Here is a 17,157-nt window from a genome sequence, read left to right on the forward strand (position 1 = left end):
TATGGCTTTTTTTGCACGAGTCGCCAAATGAGTAAATCCATTCCTCCTTTAGGTTTTCAAATCTGGAATTAGTCTATGGTCGATGTGCAAATATGGTCCTCCGTTTTGCACGTAAACATTGTGTCAATGAGTTTGCGGTGCGCGGAGAGGTGAGTTGTAGCAATTCCAAAGATCCAGACGAGTTCCCCACGCGCTGGACAGCTACTGAACAAAAAATATCCCAAGAAAAACTGGTGTAAAATGCAGTTCAGTTGCATGAACAAATTGCCTTGATAACCAAAACTCTTGCAACAATGCGCAATCTCTCATTCAGGTCGATTTCCCCGAACAGCAAAATAAGCGAACGAAACTGCACAATGAGAGAGAAAGACGCAACATCAGCCTTTCAGAGTGTGAATGGAGGTGGAAAGGGCAGCCCCCTCTGACCGCCCCCATGTGCTCCTCCAGTGTCTGAAACTCTTATGAAGCAGCACCATGCGCTAAGCAACTGGACAAACATTGTAAAAACATCAAAGAAAACGTGGGGTCGTGGTGGCAAGCTGTCCCAACAACCGTGCGCACATTCCGGTGACAAATCCCACGAATAAACGTGCCCAGACGGTACTTATAGAGGTGCCGTTCATAAGTCGGATAATGAGCTGTTCAAGTTGTTATTTCTCATTTAATCTTCGTTTCATATTGACATAGTTCCATTGGTTTTGGTGAAGTACAAACTTCTGGTGACGATACTTTTCTTGCACGAATCAAAGAGGAAACTGTAAAAAAAAAAAAAAAAAAAAAAAGAAAGAAAAAAAAGCGGCAAGCGTGAAAACCAAACACAGGGCGTGTCGCGTCGTGTCTGGTAGCAAAACATGTTGTTAACGTCCTTCTTGTCTAGACGTCGGTCAATTTAGCACCGACGCTCATTCACACGGAGCTCAGAGATGCCACGGTCAGGTGGGAAGGCGTGAAGCGTCCCATTTTCAATAGTTGAGCGACTCATCTTTGTCTCGGCGCAGCCTCGAGGCGATGAGAAGCAGCACCCCCGCATCTTTTCATTGAAAGTGACCCCGCAACCTTTGGGTGACTTTTGACCGCGTTGTATTCATGCGCTGCAGCGACGTGCCCGGTTATCCGAAACTGGCCAATACCGAGAGGGCGGCTAATCAAGTCAGCACCCCCACGAGGGTTTTATTGCGCTGGAGCACCGGCGGCCCAGGACTGGACAAAGGGTACAAAAAAATATTCCCACAATTCCCCACAATGATAAATGCATGAAAAAAAAAAATCATTGATGCACAGAGTAGAGGTTGATGAAAACACACAAAGCAAATTTGTAGCTTTACCCTTTATTTTGTTGGGTGACTGTTTCAGTGGAGACAAAATTAGAATTGAACCCGTATCCAAAACCTTTAGAAACACAGCTCAACAATCATTATCAAACATTTACATATAGTGCTTTAACTGTTCTTTTAGCCCGCTGTACTGGTCTCAATAAAACACATCAAACTAGTAGAAAACATGCACTGATGGGTTATGCCGTCAGTGACCCCATGGCACACATATCGCCATGACACTGGGAATGTTGGAGTGGAACTACAGCACTTCAATCAGAGGTGGAAGGAAAACTGAGATCTTATATTAGATTACAAATAGTTCAATAGATTATTAAAACAATATTATTAGTTACATCTGATTTAAAATTCAAGACTGTCTATGCCCTTTCAGAAGTCTTCCAAGTTAATCTGACATGACATTGATTACCATAAACGACCAATCAAAGAATTTACTTACAGTACAAATACCCAACGCTTATTAAAAATATCACAATAGCTGATGTACTCTGTAACCTTCCACCTCTGATTCCACATATTACCACATGGCCACAGCAAAATAGCAGATTAATCTTGTTTTACATTCATAAATACATTGGGTACAAATAAAAGATTTTAAAAAAACAACAATCAAATAAAAATAATCCTCACCAATGTCTTGTGAGTTTACAATTCCTGTTAAAGACCAAGATGCGATTGCAACACTTTTTGCAGGCATAATGCTGAGCAAACAATCTGCACATGAGTTTGTACAAGGTTTCCTCCTCAGCTTCCTGGTAACCTCTGAATAGCCCCACTGGTTAATAGATTGATGGATGGTCCTGCTGATGGTGGTTTAAACCAGTCTAAGGGATGATAATGCAATTACGCAAATTAGATTTAGAGGCAAAAATGGCCTGAGAAAGTCAAGTTTTTAAGGTGTCCCTTTAAAATAAGGGACACCAGGGGACGTCTTAAAAACAAGAAAATGTAGCCTGACTTTGCTGGAGAGTTTCACAGATCAAGTAGTGCTATAGGCAAAGAATAGTTTTAAATGTTTTTTCAATTTGTCTAAAATCCAGTCCGTCTGGGAAACTAGCCCTGCTATTCTCACAACATTCAATTTAGGCCAGTTTTATTTGCAACAGGAATTGTCCACGGTAGACAAGAGCATAAGACACACAAATAAGTTGTACACCAAAGCAGATCTCCCAAAACATTCAAGACAAAACAAACTCCTTTCTGAGATCAATCACCAAACACTGACCAAAACAACACACAGCAGATTTACAACTTTAAATACAATAAACAATACTTTTCCGAGTAAAAGCTGACAAGTGTCCCTCCACTCAATTGTAGTGTTAACAGGTGAGCAACAATCTTTGATTCACATCTGTTAGTCCCGGGAAAATCGTATTCTACTTGATAAGAGTGAGCCCCTGTACGTAAGAGAACGTCCAAAAAAAGGGCACCAGCAAGGCGCAAAGAGAACAGAAACCAATCCAACCATCCAAGACAGTTCCCGAAGGTCAATGTGAGTTCACAGCTATATCCGTTTCTGGTGAAGACTGCTGGTGGCTGGCTGTGCTCTTCTGTGGCCTTATGACTTCTTGGAGCAACAACACCTTTAATACTGGCCCTATGGAGGCAACCATTAGTCCACTCATCACTATGAAATCTTACAGTTCCCCTTCGAGGATGACGACGAGTTCTTTGGAGGACTCTGTGGAGGCCTGAAGGACTTTGAGCGTTTCAGACTGTTGGCTTTGCTTCCACCGCTGCTGCCACCTGAGGCTGCACTGTGGGTCACAGAGTAAGAGCGTCCATGCATCATGACTGCGTTCATGCCGTTGGCCATGGAGAAGGACTTGAGGTGGGACTTGATGGCCACAGGGAGGGGCAATTTGTCAATGAGGTGCACCGGTGTGCAGGAGACGATGGAACGGCAGCACAAATCTTGGAGGCTGAAGACTGTGGAACAAGAAGATGGAATATGAATGTTACAACTGGATGTCCTGTCAGAAACCACTGAAAGTTAAACTGCATGTGTGAGACACTATTGGGTTTCTCTCCCGTGTGTGTGTGACTATGGCACTTATGGCGATGGCAACGCTCATCAGAATACACACACGTGACGGCCGAGTAGGATCACGTGAGATGATTTAAAATATGTGTAATTGGTTGGTGTGTTTCCTGGACTGCTGAACAAGATCCAAAAAGGCTAGTAAAGCTGCGCCGGTTAAATCAAAGTAATCCATGGAAATGTAATAATTCTCAATTATCCAATTGTTTCACCTGTCCAGCTGTTAGTGACCCCTGCCATCTACCATCAACCATAAATGAATACATAAAGTGTTGTTCACTGTAGCGATTCTACACACTAAAACTATATAAAAACTAAAATAGTGCTTGCTGATACACGCATGGTTTAATCAAAACAACTGACATTTTTTTCTGCAATTCTTTATTGCTTTTAAATGTCTTGCAATTCTACAACCAATGATGATAATTTCATCTGCTACAGTGTACTCCACAGCTGACTGCCATGGTCGGTTGTCCGGCCCTCTCCTCTTTAATACAGACAGAACGGATTAAATATTAAATGGCGCTTTATTTGAGTTATGCCTCAATATTCTGTAAGCACAAATAAAACTGTTGGTTTGATTGTTTATGATGAATTGGAGCTCAAAGTAACGTGTCATATGAAGTAATTGTAATACATTTAATTTCTATTCACCATCTGCGTTGGCAATTTCCCCCGTCTCCATTACGAGCGTAAGCGTGGGTATGAGTGTCCGTACGAGTGTGCGCTATCTCCTGTCAAGTTGTTTTTTATAGATCATAACTTGTGTGGGAAGTGGCATATGCCTCATTGTTGGACTTACGCAACGGTAAAAATGAGAGCCCGAGTCACTAATACTTCACAGACCATGCTTTAAATGGCATTTAGGAGGCACTGCTTTTTAACAAAAAAATAGTACCTATAAAAACTGGAGACAGTGAGGACTTTGAGTTATCCACAATAACCGGTAACCATTTCTGGGAATTCTAAATGCTTTGAGTTTGACAAATGTAATGCTAAAATATTTTGAACAGTGCTACACCCACTACACTGGGGTGGTTGAAGGTAAATATCTCAAAATGTAAACAAATAAAATTGAAAATTTCTGCAAGATTAATGAAAACACTCTTTCTGCCATAGACAAAACAAATATACATTCCTTATCCGTCAGATAACGAACCGCAAATTTCTTTTAACAAGCTCACCTCTGTTGGGCTTCCAGAATTTTTCCATCCCGTGCCTCATCAGCACAATGCGGGAAAGTTCTGTGAACGATTCAATAACGTTGAAGTTGCACAGCGGACTGACTTCAAAGAAAGTCATGCTGTTCTTTTCAGCATAGGCCCTTGCCTGCTCCGTTGGTACTTGCCGCTTGAAAGCCAGGTGAAGACGATTCCCCACTAGAATCCTGGGTACACCTGGCGCATGCTGATGGAAATAAACAATTTGATTTGAGGTAAAACAGGTAAACTAAATTCTGTAAACAAGATTTCTTTAAGCGATTGCACTGACAAAAATACAATGTTTTATATCAGGGATAGAAGAATACAGACACAGGATATAACTCATTCCCATCCCTTCGTATATCTCTTTGTCTACCAGAAAATGTGTTGAATGGAGTTACCTCGTCAATTTCACGTATCCAGCGGTCAATGCCATCAAATGACCAGCCATTAGTTATGTCATAAACAAGCAGGATGCCCTGTGGAACAAAAGCCCAACATGTTGACTCATATACGGAGAGGGATACTGATGGAAAACACATACATTGTTCTGCAAGTTGTCACCTGTGCGCCACGAGAGTAAGACCTGAAGATGGTGCAGAATCTGCCCTGCCCCGATGTGTCCCTGTGAAAGACACACACACGAGCATGTACAGTGAGTACACTACCAAGCTATAACTTTAATAATTAAGCTTTGTTAAAAGACCCACCATAACTCTAGTTTCACTCTTTTTCCGTCCAGCAGAATTGTGGTGGTCTTGTAATCAATCCCTGATGTTACATACACAAAGTTAGTTAACGTGGGTCAAACCAGGCTTTTTAATTAATTTATGAAAACTAAAGCAGATAGTTACTCACCACTGCTGTAGGGATAGGGAGACTCTGCTGATCCGTCTTGTAAACTGTCCAAGATTTCTCCTTTTCCAACGTCGCTGTCTCCCACCAACAGAAACTTCAGCAAATAATCGTAGCTCTTGACTGGACTACTCTGTGTGCCCGTCATCCCACGCATTGGGTCCGTTCACAGAGAGCTTTGTCAGCTCGCCAGACGTCCACTATTCGGGGCGAGAGACAAACCAAAAGGTCCCGAGACTGCTAGCTAGCTGAAGCAAGACGACCGCAGTTGACGTTAACGTGAGCTAAGCAGCTACCTGGTGCCGATGATGTAACTACAGCAACTTGGTTCTTTGTTGTGAAGTCAGTCAGAGAAAATTCATTACAGTTCGTCAGGACAATATCAAATTAAGTTTTCACTGTGCGTCACTAGCACTAGAAGCTCAGCCCAGACGCGAAACAACGTTCACATTAATAACCAAAACAACAACTAGCGGTTAGCTCGCTTGTTAGCTGGCACGAAGGAGAATAACAGATTCTAGAGCAAACAGATGACACGAAATAAAAACGAGGCTGCGAAGTCCCACGTGAAAATCTAATCTACCAAATAAAATACGACTGTTTCACTTTGTTCATGAAGAAAAAAAGCCAACGAGGGATACTGAGCCTCCGAGCACAACGTTGTGCCAAGTAGACTGCGTTGAAATTTCCTGGTTTTGACGTCATCAGCCACGTGACATCCGGGTAGGATTTATAAAATAAAATAACTTCAAAATGATATTTCCTTTTTTTTTATTCGCCAGGTTTATTATTCACCAACCCACGTGTTCTAAATATCCCTCATGTTTTGAATTCAACTGATCTTTTGATTTTGGATCAAATCGAGACTCTTAAGCATAGTGATGTTGTGTGGCAATGTAACGCAATTGAAGGCACAGTTCACTCAAATAGGCAGGAATTATTTAAAACGCTTAAATAATATAACTATGCCTTCAGTAACTAGTGTATTGGGTATAGCAGCTGGAGTTAGAAAGGAACTGATGCATGCTGGGATTATTTTGCTGTTATTTTGCTTTGCACATAGTTATCAATTCAGAGGTGGAGGGTATGAACCATTTATGTAAAACCCTGTGGAACAGCATGGCAACAGTGATGGTCGAAGAAATGATTGAGACCCGAAGCCAAATTATTGATGGGTGCGTTGGATGATGGATCTTCAACAGTTAAAGCAGAGAACATTCTGACATATCTGACCATCTCAGCCTCTGAGGACCAAAAAGTGTTTTTCAACCAGAAAAGAGTGCCAGGCTCCTCGAGGAAACGCTACAGGGGAAATGCTATGGGATACATGACTATATTTGGCAGATTTTCGCTACATTTCTGCAAAGCTCACACTTAACATAAAATGGGAACGTTTGACAATTAGAAACACTTTAGTTCATACATTTTTTAATATTATATAGCATGTACAACAAGTATTCTCAGGAATTCAGCACTTCTATATTTAAACATTTGGTAGGGATCAATTAATTCATTGCAAACCTTTTTACTCTTTTTAAACACCAATCACTGAAAATGGGGGACATGCATAGCCTTGATTAACTTTGTAAGTACCTAAAAATGTATAAAAAGCAAGTTTTACAGAGCTCTATAATGTGAAATAAAATTGAGTTGACTCCCGAATCCAATGTCTTTCAGCAACTCTACATATACTGTGACATCTCTTTTGGGGAAATTTAGTCCAAGTCAGAGTTCAGAGGCTTGCAATTATGATGAAGCGTCCAAAACGTGAGTGGACTCTGCAAGTAAAACATCCACAGGTGGAGGTAGCCGTTTCTTGAAGGTCTAGGATCATTTTTTTTTCATTTGTGCTTGAAGCCAAAATTAAGCTTCTCTGTTTAGTCTAACCTACTGTGACTCAACCTGCTCCACAGCAATGGCTAAATATGTTTACACATGATCTTTAATTTTAGCAACAATTCATGAAGCATTTTAACGTCATGAGCAGGCAATTTATGATATTTCAAAGTGCTTATCCTTTTATCTACTTTTTTATAATGTAACTTAAAAAGGAAATTGCTTATTTTTTTGTATTTGAAGTTTCTACTCAAATTATTCAGAAATGACACAAAAAAAGTAAGAAGTAGTTATGGCATAATTCACCTTGTTCCTAACAGTGACGAGATACAACATACAGTATAATTTATACTGCACACTTAAGGCTACTGGTAGTTAAGATTTTAACGAATGGAGTTAATCTAGATAATCATGTATCAGCATACGTGCGTTTCTAAGCATTTCCTGGAAATGCATCACTGCATTTTTGTAGATACAGCTGTGGACCACAAGGGGATGGAAGAGATTCACAGTCTTTGCATGAGTATATTCAGCAGGAAGTTCAATAACCCTCTGTTTTAAAGGGTTCCCAATAAGAACATGGTGCAGGAGCTTTTTCTTGATGCTTCTCTCCATGAAGGCCAGTAAGTCTCGTAGCCTGCAAGCCACAAGGGTTGGTTTCCACTGTGATGGGTCTTTGGTCAAAAGCAGATGCATTAGTGCAGCTTTGAAATGAAAATCCTTGAGAGCACTGCTTCCAGACAATGCCGTCTGTCTCTTGTGAAGGAAAAGTGCAATATCAAGAGTTTGTCTGTGGCATGAGTTTCCAGGCAGGCGTTTAGAGATGTGCTCTAACAAACTATCTTCATAGTAGGCCAGGGAGAGTGTCCAGGCGGTATCTATGTTGTTTGGGAAGCAATGATTAATAAAGAAATGGGCATCAGTGTTGACTTTAACCACAGGATTCATACTGAAGTTAATCTTTTTCCCTGATCTGAATCGAACTGTCAGAGCACCTGGAGCGCTAATGTAGCGAATGTTGAGCTCAAACTCATACTTGTGTGAAATCTGTTCCCACGCTTGTTTGATGGTGCCCTGAAACCATTTGGTAACCAGGGATTTCGAAAGGAAGGCGGAGTTCTTCGTGCAAAGAAGGACATCACGAACATCAGTCATTTTTGTCTCGACACTCTCAGTCTCACAATGCAGCAAACACACCATATCATCTGAATTAGGAGACTGACAATGGCAGCCATTTTGGATTTTGTCATTTTCCACCAGTTTAACTTCACCACAGACTTGCATTTCTGGCAGCAGGTCACTTGACTGACTGTTCCATAGCTGACACTGGAAACTATATGGATACGGTGGGGTAAAGGGGACGATGACATCACACACATCCACTGTCTGAAAGTCCTCAATTACCATACCGCCTTTGCTATCACAGACGGTCCTCATGGCTGCAAACAGATCCTTTGTAAACCCCTCCAAGAACTCCGTCCACTTATTATTGGATGAGACTTCTAAACATTTAGAATGAAATTGCTGCAGCGTGTCGTTGTCTGGTAGCAGCACGTCAGCAGTGGCGCAGGTCACAGGGAAGGCCATCGTTTCTTCTTGATTCATTAGGGATTGATTTCCGAAGTATTTCCTAAAGAAACGTATCATAGAAATGATGGAGAGTGCGTTCCATATGTACCAGAAGTAATCCCCTTCCCAGTCAGGGATGTCCTCTGAGGTTTCATTTTCTGAGGTCATGCCGTGATAGTGTGACGGAGGTGATTCTTGTTCTTTAAGGCTGAACACCTCCTTTTCGTCAGACTTTTCTTGTTGCCCTTGTGGTCGGCTTGAGTCTGTAAAAGAGCCATCAGTCTGGATGTCTTCTCCAAGTTGACTCTTCTTGTCCAGCTGTAAATCTCTGTTTTGCTCACGGTCAATTTGTAAAGTCTTCAGAGCAGTCTCAGGTTCACTTTTGAAGTTTTGAGGCCAACTTGGATCTGAATTTTCAACAAAATGTCCTCTTTCTGTTAAGTGGTGATCAACAACTCCATTCTCTGAAGCGTGATGGATGACAGTCACACCTTTTAAGACTGACATTGTGTCTTTTTCAGTAACATGTTGATCAGACTGAATGTTTCGTGTGTCATCCTGAGGCCCTCTTTTGTCAGTATGTGTCATTTCCTCAATGACAGGTGCCATTTTGTGGTCCAGTTTCTCGACTCTCATCAACAGCCTCTCTTCATGCTTTTGGATGCTCACTGCAGTGATATCATCCGATTCCTCAACCCCGGACTCGTCCCTCGGACATGTTAGGAGACCCAGAGCTAGCACAAACACTCGCAGTAGAGTATCTTGCATCGTCAAAACTGTCTGTGAATAAGTAAGACAGCATAAAGCATTGTGAAACATCATTTCATTCATTTTGAAAAATGCACAAGTGTTCCTCAAAATATCTAAAAGAGGGAGAAAGAACTAAATAAATAGATAGTTTAGAAGTCCTTGTAAAAATATGAAATGTATAAGAAATGATGCTGCAGGCAAATTCCATAATGATGCAAAGCAAGTAAGAACAAATTAAGCTACTTCCTTGATGGCCTGCAGCATCCTCTTTTAGTTGTTTCTGTGATCACATTGTGTATCAAATGCCATTTATTACTGCACTTAACATTAAAGGAGAAAAAAAACAAGAATACGTACCAAAAGAAGTCATTAATTTTCTCTGCTTTGCGATGTTCGGTTATGCGTGAATTGGCACAAAGGAGGAAGCAAGAGACTAACCTTGTACAGCCACCACCTCAATGAGCTCTTCCTATTTTAGATGTCGTTGTAGCTCTTCTTTCGTGACTTATTTCCTGCACACCCGGCCCATGTGCTCTGCTGTGACATGTTCCTGTGCAATACACAGAAGAAGAAAAAAACAGACAGACTTCCTGTATGTTGCACTGCAGTCAGAGTAGTATGAAGTAAACCATTTACTCTGAGTAACTGAATGAATCAAAAGTTGACAAATGCTTTTTGCATTATGAAGGCTACTTACTGTTGTTAAAATATAAACAAGGTGTGGAAAATGGTTTGCGTCTATGAAGAGTTTTATGAAGAGTAAGCCCCTGGCTTTTATCCTCTTGTGGGCTTTTAACTGGTTTGTCAAGCTCTGCCTCATTCAGCAGGTGCAGTTGCCTTGATTTGCCCGAGCTATTGTCTTTTTGCTTTATTTGATTCTGATGAAACAAGTGGAAACAGATTCACCTTTCACCTCGTGGACGACGACCACATTTTCCAGCCAAAGCCACTGAGATTTGAATGTACTAAGACTATTTTTGCATGTCTGGATCGTTCAACAACACTGCATCTGTGACGTCTGTGCACCAGAGGTGCAGGTGACTTGAAGTAACACAACCACATACTACAGTCATATAGAGAGAACGAGAACGAAAATAATTGTGAAATGGAATGAATTGTAACAGGACTAGCTGGAAGTGTGTTTGTGAGAGCTGTAACAGATTTACTTTTGAGTAAAATGTGCGCTGAATGAGAATCTGTCGTTACATCACTGAACACCTGCGAGGGGAGGGGCATGATGACAGATGATGTGGTCGGCTTTGAACATCACCACAGACGATTTGAGAAACACATTTCAGCCAGTCAGAGTTCCGATGTGTCACAGGTATAATATATAAAGAACTGCAAGTTAATTACCACGGACTATCTTGTTGCTGTCTGACATCTTTTCCTCTCCTTTTGTTCATCCAACGTTAAGAAAATAGGTAAGTGTGTGTTTGTTATCTTTTTTTCCTGAGCTATGGCAATGATTTATGCCTGACTTTGTACCATTATTTATATTTCAAACTGACAAAACCTGATGAAAAGATGGTTAAGAACAGTCATAGTTCACTATAAGCGTATGAGATTCTGGTACCACTTTCTAAAATGTCCCCATTTAATAAGGGGTTTCTAACAGCATTATCAATGTATTTAAATAATGTATTAATGCATCAAAGCAATACTTCATTATTCAGAACAACCTTTGGATTGCCAGGCTTGGAGAAGTCTCTCTGTCTGCTGAGCCTCTGCAGAGCATCTCGATCAAACTTTATGAGAACCTATTGTGAACAGTCTTGGTCTATTATTGTGAACCCCTTTTATTCATGAGTTATTAACACTTATAGATGATGAGTTACTAACCTCTACTGTAAGATTATAAAAACATGAGAAGCGTTTGGCTCTTTGTTAGTAGCATGTCAACATTTATAATTGCTTGCTTTGTTGTTGTAAATGTTATATACAATGTATTCATAATTAATAAAGCCATTAGTTGCAATTAAAAACCCCTGGTCAAGATGATACGAGAGTTTTAAAGTGATTCTGGCTAAACCTTCATTGAATACAATAGGGAAATGCTGAAACTTGTTCTCAAGCAAATTGTGTGTACTATAAACTTTCTTCTGCAGTTGCTTTCATAGATATAATTCTATCTGAACCAAAGATCCACCACATCTGCCAAAATGGATAAGTTTCGTATGATGTTCCAGTTCCTCCAATCCAACCAGGAGTCCTTCATGAATGGGATCTGTGGGATCATGGCACTCGCTAGTGCACAGATGTACTCGGTCTTTGAGTTCAGCTGCCCCTGTATGCCAGAATACAACTACACCTACGCGATGGGACTGCTCATTATCCCACCTATATGGTTCTTCCTCTTAGGTTTTGTGTTGAACAATAATGTGTCAGTGCTCACAGAGGAATGGAAAAGACCCACAGGGAGACGAAGCAAGGATCCAACAGTCCTCCGCTACATGTTTAGCTCGATCACACAGAGAGCTTTAATAGCACCTGCGGTGTGGGTGTCTGTCACTCTCATGGATGGGAAGAGCTTCCTTTGTGCTTTCAGCATGGACTTGGATATTGACAGGTTTGGAAATTACACTCTGCTGACGGGGCTGTCAGAGACGGAGAAGCTCCGACTGCTGGCCAGGATTCCATGCAAAGAGCTATTTCAGCACCAGGAAGTAAGAGATGCAGCATCACGATACATCAGGTGCATATCACAGGTAGACATCTCTGTTTTTTTTTTGCCCAGACTTTTATTGTGTTTAAACTTGTTTTAAAGTTAGAGGCAAGAAGCTGGCAAGCAAGGAGGAAAGAATGAGGACCAATCATCAGTTAAATGGCACATTCGAGTAACGTAGGAGGAATTATGGACTGGATGTGAAAAGTACATCTGAGTAGATGTGGCTTCTCTTGTTAGCTATAAGGTAGCATGGTTGTTTGAAGATTTGACAGAATCTTTAGATGGTATAACAACACAAATATTCAATGTAAGCAAATCTGTTGTCATCGTATTTTTCACAGATGACATTTTGACATTTCAGGGTAGGAAAAGCACAGTTGTGGCTAAATGCCATCGCTCTGCTTCGGTTTCAGGCTTCTGCTGTCATGAATGCTGGTATACTGGGACACTAGACTTGAAAAGAATGATCATTAATGTGAAAAAGGCCTATTGAAGAAACTGGCTATGTCCTCAGGATGTATCTTTAATGAAACCTGTGGATTTATTCATCCTTGTGTTTTTAGTATTTGTATTTGGGGAGTCGCTGACTAAAAGGGCATTTGTAGCGTAAATCATATTATAATCTTTTTTTTTTAACCATATGATAGTCATAGACCAATCAGTCACAATATATAGACAGTGTCGCCAAAAGTGGGAACACTTTCAGCAGGAAATGATGACTAATCAAATTCCATTTTGCTTGCTTTATTCCTTAAAAACTTAAATCTCCCCACCCTGAATCTAGCCTTGCACTGTGAGTTCACTGAAGCTTTCTTATTCGCTTATTAGAGGGAAAGATAAGCCTCTAAATGTATTATTCATGGCACTGGGACCTATTTCAATCCATCCAAAAACACCCACACTGTTATTTAGGTCTTTGATTAGCTCAAGGGCATTTATGAAGGCTTAAAAGTAACATGTCTATTGATATTAGATTCTGTTAATGAGCTATGAAACTCTCAGGAAGCTCCTGGATATGCTTCATTTGTATATTTTACACACATTGGTCTATACAACTTCCACGATCTTCAGTAAAAACACCAACACAACACAATAACTTCTTAACTAAAGTCCATCTTCCTGGTTTCTACATGTCCTTTGAATACTGTTTTAGTGCTAAAAATTATGTATAGTTTGCCTCACCAACACATTTTATAATGTCTATATTTTACAGGCATGTGGATGGATATTTCTGCTCATGATGACCCTCACAGCCTTCATGATCCGAGCTATTCGACCGTGCTTTACTCAAGCTGCCTTCCTGAAGACCAAGTACTGGTCTCATTACATTGCCATTGAGCGCAAGATGTTCGATGATACATGTAAGGAACATGCCAAGAGCTTCGCCAAGGTTTGCATCCAGCAGTACTTTGAGAATATCAGCGGGGAGATGCGCAGCTTCCACCACCATCGTTCCGGCAAGGACGACAGCGACGATGAAGACGAGGATAAGAAGAGAAGTGATGATGAAAAGCTGATGGGAATCAGGGCCCAGGATGATATGAACAAAGTGTTATGGAACTGGCACATCTCTAAACCAGCTCTGGCTCTGAGAAAAGACCAAATGGACGGGGAAAACAATGGCAAACTGAATGGAGAGGCCAACGGAGCAGCGAACGGATTTGTAAAGGGACACACCCGTGACGTGGAGAAGAGGGAATGGGCAGTGTATTACAGTAAGGTGTGACGAGTTCAAAGGGACAAAGAAAAGCAGGCAATGGCTCTTTTACTGTCAGACAACTGTTTAGTTTTAGGAATTATTTTGACTTGTATTAGCTATGAGTAATTTATTAAAGTTAGTTGAAAATATATAATTGTATAGGATTTTTTGTTCAATGCCCAGAACATATACTTACATATAAATTGAATTCCCTGCAGTGTATAGTTTGACTGACAGTAGAATACTTTTCTGGCTCACTTCAGTAAAGTACGATAGTTCTGGGTGGAGTCATAACCCTGTTTGCTGTTGAGTCATGAAATACTAAAAAAACATCCGCCATTGCTCTCTGAGGTAAAGAGTGTGGCCAAATCTGAAGCCTACAATGTTCAGGCTGCAGAAGTAGTGCTGCTGTTGAGCAAAGCTTTATGATAGCACACTGTACAGTTTTCAATGACTGATAACACTTGTGAATGTTTGTGTTGCTCTCAAGTAAAGATCCCCTTGGCACAAAGCAACGTGTTAACGTGGATATTATGATCAAAAATTCAATGCACGTCTTGCTTTAAAGGGACATTATGTAACCTTTGATTTAAGAAATCAAATCAAAGAATTAAAGTTTGGATTACAAATTAAAGTTGAATTAATAAATGATTTATTACACTGATAAGTTTTGCTGCTACAGCCTTGCTTGGTCAGGTATGACTAGTATCTTATGGAAGCTAGTTAGTTAATATTAACTAGCCAGATATTGCTGTATAACTGACATTACTGAGTCAGTGTCTGTTGTCCTGTAGCTGCCGCTTGGCCACAGCGGCAGTTGATTTAATGCCACATTAAGCTAGAGACACATTTTCCATTAGAATATTTGTACAAAGTAATTTATTATGCTTTGAAGCATATATGTGGTCTGAAACCTTGTTACGAGTTGATAAACCTATAATGTTACTTTATTTCCAATCAAGTAAACTTATGATTGATGCAAAAACTAAAGGTTGGGATTGCCAAAACAATTTACATGTCACAAGGCCAACATTTGCATCTCTCTCGCTCCCTCAGTTTCTTGCTCAGTTTCGTCTGTCACTCCCCCGGTAAAACATTGAGAAACTGTCCTCTATGTTTATGGATTTAGACCTTAACCTGAACAGCTATATCAAGACAATTACAAAATCAGTCTACTATCACCTGTATCAAGGGTTAGAGGACATATGTCTCAACAGGATTTAGAGAAACTTGTCCATGCATTTATCTTCCGTAGACTTGACTACTGTCACGGTGTGTTCACACGCTTCTGTAAAAAGTCAATCAGAGAGCTGCAGCTCGAGTTCTCACTAAGACCAGGAAAGTGGATCACATCACTCTAGTTCTGAGGTCTTTGCACTGGCTTCCTGTCAAACGAAGAATTGACTTTAAAATCCTGCTGCTGGTTTATAAAGCACTGAATGGTTTAGGGCCTAAGTATGTTTGTGATCTGCTGCTATGAACCATCCCGACCCCTCAGGTCGGCTGCTTCTGGTCTGCTTTCTCTTCCAAGAGTCAGAACTAAACACGGAGAAGCAGCGTTCAGCTTTCTGGCTCCACATATCTGGAACAAGGTCCCTGAAAGCTTCAGGTCTGCTGAGACCTTCAACTCCTTTAAATCCAGATTGAAGACTTTTTGGTTTGCAGTTGCCTTAAATTGAACCAGATTCAAGGATATACATTCCTGCATCTCACTCCTGCATTTTATTTCTTAAATTGCATTGCAACTTGTGGTCAATATTCATTTCATTGTTTTAACTATTTTTAAATCCTGTTTTCTGAAGTAAAAGCACATATTTCCACTGGGTTTTTAAAAGGAAAAGTGTCCTGGTAGGGATTTAGGTTTCAAGAATAAAGAGTTTAAAATAAAGGACGCTCGTGGGAGCTACCGAGGTCGACTCTTCGTCGGTAGAAATCCAAGTTGAAATCCGTGTGGTACACTGATACCTCTGGTAACTGGAGCCATGGAGCGATGGGGTCCTCGTGCACGGTCAGTTTCCGCTGAAGAAGCGATAACTCAAGAGGCGAGTAAACAAGGACACAGGGAAAGTTTGGTTGTTTTAAAATGATTCTGCATTATCTTTTGATACTTTTAATAGTTGTATGTGAAGCACTCTGTTGTTAGAATGTGCCATACAAATAAACTTGCCTTGCCTTTAAAAATCCATGTATTTTAGTGTATCACTGTATCACAAATGTAATGTATCACAAATTCTTTCCCATCGTCAGGAAGCTCTTGATACAATATTGCTTTATTCGACTTCACAAGAGGGCGAGCTGTCATCCGCCACCCTTCACATGCCAACAATGACAACACAGCCCCGTAGCTGCAACCTATCTCATTTGATTCTGAAATCTGTAAACATCCAGCAGTGCATGCATCTACGTGGTCGATCCAGCTGTTCCTGTACTCAGCAGTAACGTCATTACTGGAGAGGGAGGGGCGGGTGAATGAAAATGGCCTGAATCCCCCTGGAGCCTCTACCTCCCTCCCCCTGGGCATTGGCGAAGCTGCACTCCCCTTGACCATCTCGCAGCTCGCCCAGTGGCCCAGCAGCTGTTCTCTCCCTCTGCGATTTAGCAGCAGCGGCTGCTGGTGTGGGGGTGGACGTGCAGGCCACGTCTTTGTCCAGGCGGTGACTTTTCTCTCTGTGTCTCCCTGTTTTTGCCTTTGTGTCTTGCTTTCTGCTTTGTTCCCTCTATTGACAGATGTGTTCCCCTCTTCCCTTCTCTGTCTGCCTTATTATTCCTTTGAGAAAGAGTGGCATGGTGTTCAAATATAGATCAAACAAGGCAAACATGAATAATAATCAGCTGTAGATCTAAAAATACAATGTGTGGAAGGAAGGAAATGGTGAATGAGGTTGCACTGCCTCTTTTGCTGACCTCCACTTCACAAAAACAAAAAAAAGGCTTTGTTTTGGTTGTCAGGACATCCGCCATGCATGCGCATGCTACTAGCGGGGGCCTCCCTGGACTTTTGCTGCAAATGTCTCTCTTCTCTCCCTCTCACATATACATGCACAGGAGTGTGCGCACACAGACACATACACATCAGCATGCTTGCAGGCGCCCCATTCGTCAGTGTCAGGCTCATTCTGCCTTCCTTCTGCCTACAGATTGGAGGACCGAGGCAGGGAGGGAGGGCTGAGGGAGAGGAGAGTTGCGAGGCAAAACGGCTGGTC

The 17,157-nt window shown here is 41.2% G+C and overlaps 3 protein-coding genes across 4 annotated transcripts; 1 reads left to right on the plus strand and 2 right to left on the minus strand.

The window, feature by feature from the left end:
- Positions 1-1,321: 1,321 nt before the first annotated feature.
- LOC137793286 (ras-related protein Rab-40C-like) lies at positions 1,322-6,113 on the minus strand. The gene is made up of 7 exons (XM_068589364.1): positions 5,729-6,113; positions 5,436-5,632; positions 5,288-5,348; positions 5,142-5,202; positions 4,979-5,056; positions 4,560-4,782; positions 1,322-3,263 (listed from the first exon to the last, which is right to left on the minus strand). Exons 2-7 carry the CDS (start codon positions 5,587-5,589, stop codon positions 2,962-2,964), a joined length of 879 nt encoding a protein of 292 aa, XP_068445465.1. The 5' UTR covers positions 5,590-5,632; positions 5,729-6,113; the 3' UTR covers positions 1,322-2,961.
- Positions 6,114-7,643: 1,530 nt separating this feature from the next.
- On the minus strand, positions 7,644-10,103 carry LOC137793344 (inositol 1,4,5-trisphosphate receptor-interacting protein). Of its 2 annotated transcripts, XM_068589437.1 has the most exons (3): positions 10,026-10,103; positions 9,374-9,617; positions 7,644-9,274 (listed from the first exon to the last, which is right to left on the minus strand). In XM_068589437.1, exons 2-3 carry the CDS (start codon positions 9,603-9,605, stop codon positions 7,665-7,667), a joined length of 1,842 nt encoding a protein of 613 aa, XP_068445538.1. In that variant the 5' UTR covers positions 9,606-9,617; positions 10,026-10,103; the 3' UTR covers positions 7,644-7,664. The 2 variants fall into 2 exon arrangements, with proteins under 2 accessions (XP_068445538.1, XP_068445537.1); XM_068589436.1 differs by having other exon boundaries at positions 7,644-9,617.
- A 1,646-nt stretch (positions 10,104-11,749) lies between these two features.
- Positions 11,750-17,123, plus strand: calhm1b (calcium homeostasis modulator 1b). The gene is made up of 3 exons (XM_068589366.1): positions 11,750-12,295; positions 13,469-13,970; positions 17,092-17,123. The coding sequence occupies exons 1-3, from the start codon at positions 11,750-11,752 to the stop codon at positions 17,121-17,123; spliced, it is 1,080 nt and encodes a 359-aa protein (XP_068445467.1).
- Positions 17,124-17,157: the final 34 nt, after the last annotated feature.

Source organism: Clinocottus analis, unplaced genomic scaffold (genome assembly GCF_023055335.1).
Source record: "Clinocottus analis isolate CAN_PGR_092001 unplaced genomic scaffold, fCliAna1.0.p SCAF_22, whole genome shotgun sequence".
NCBI lineage: Eukaryota > Metazoa > Chordata > Actinopteri > Perciformes > Cottidae > Clinocottus > Clinocottus analis.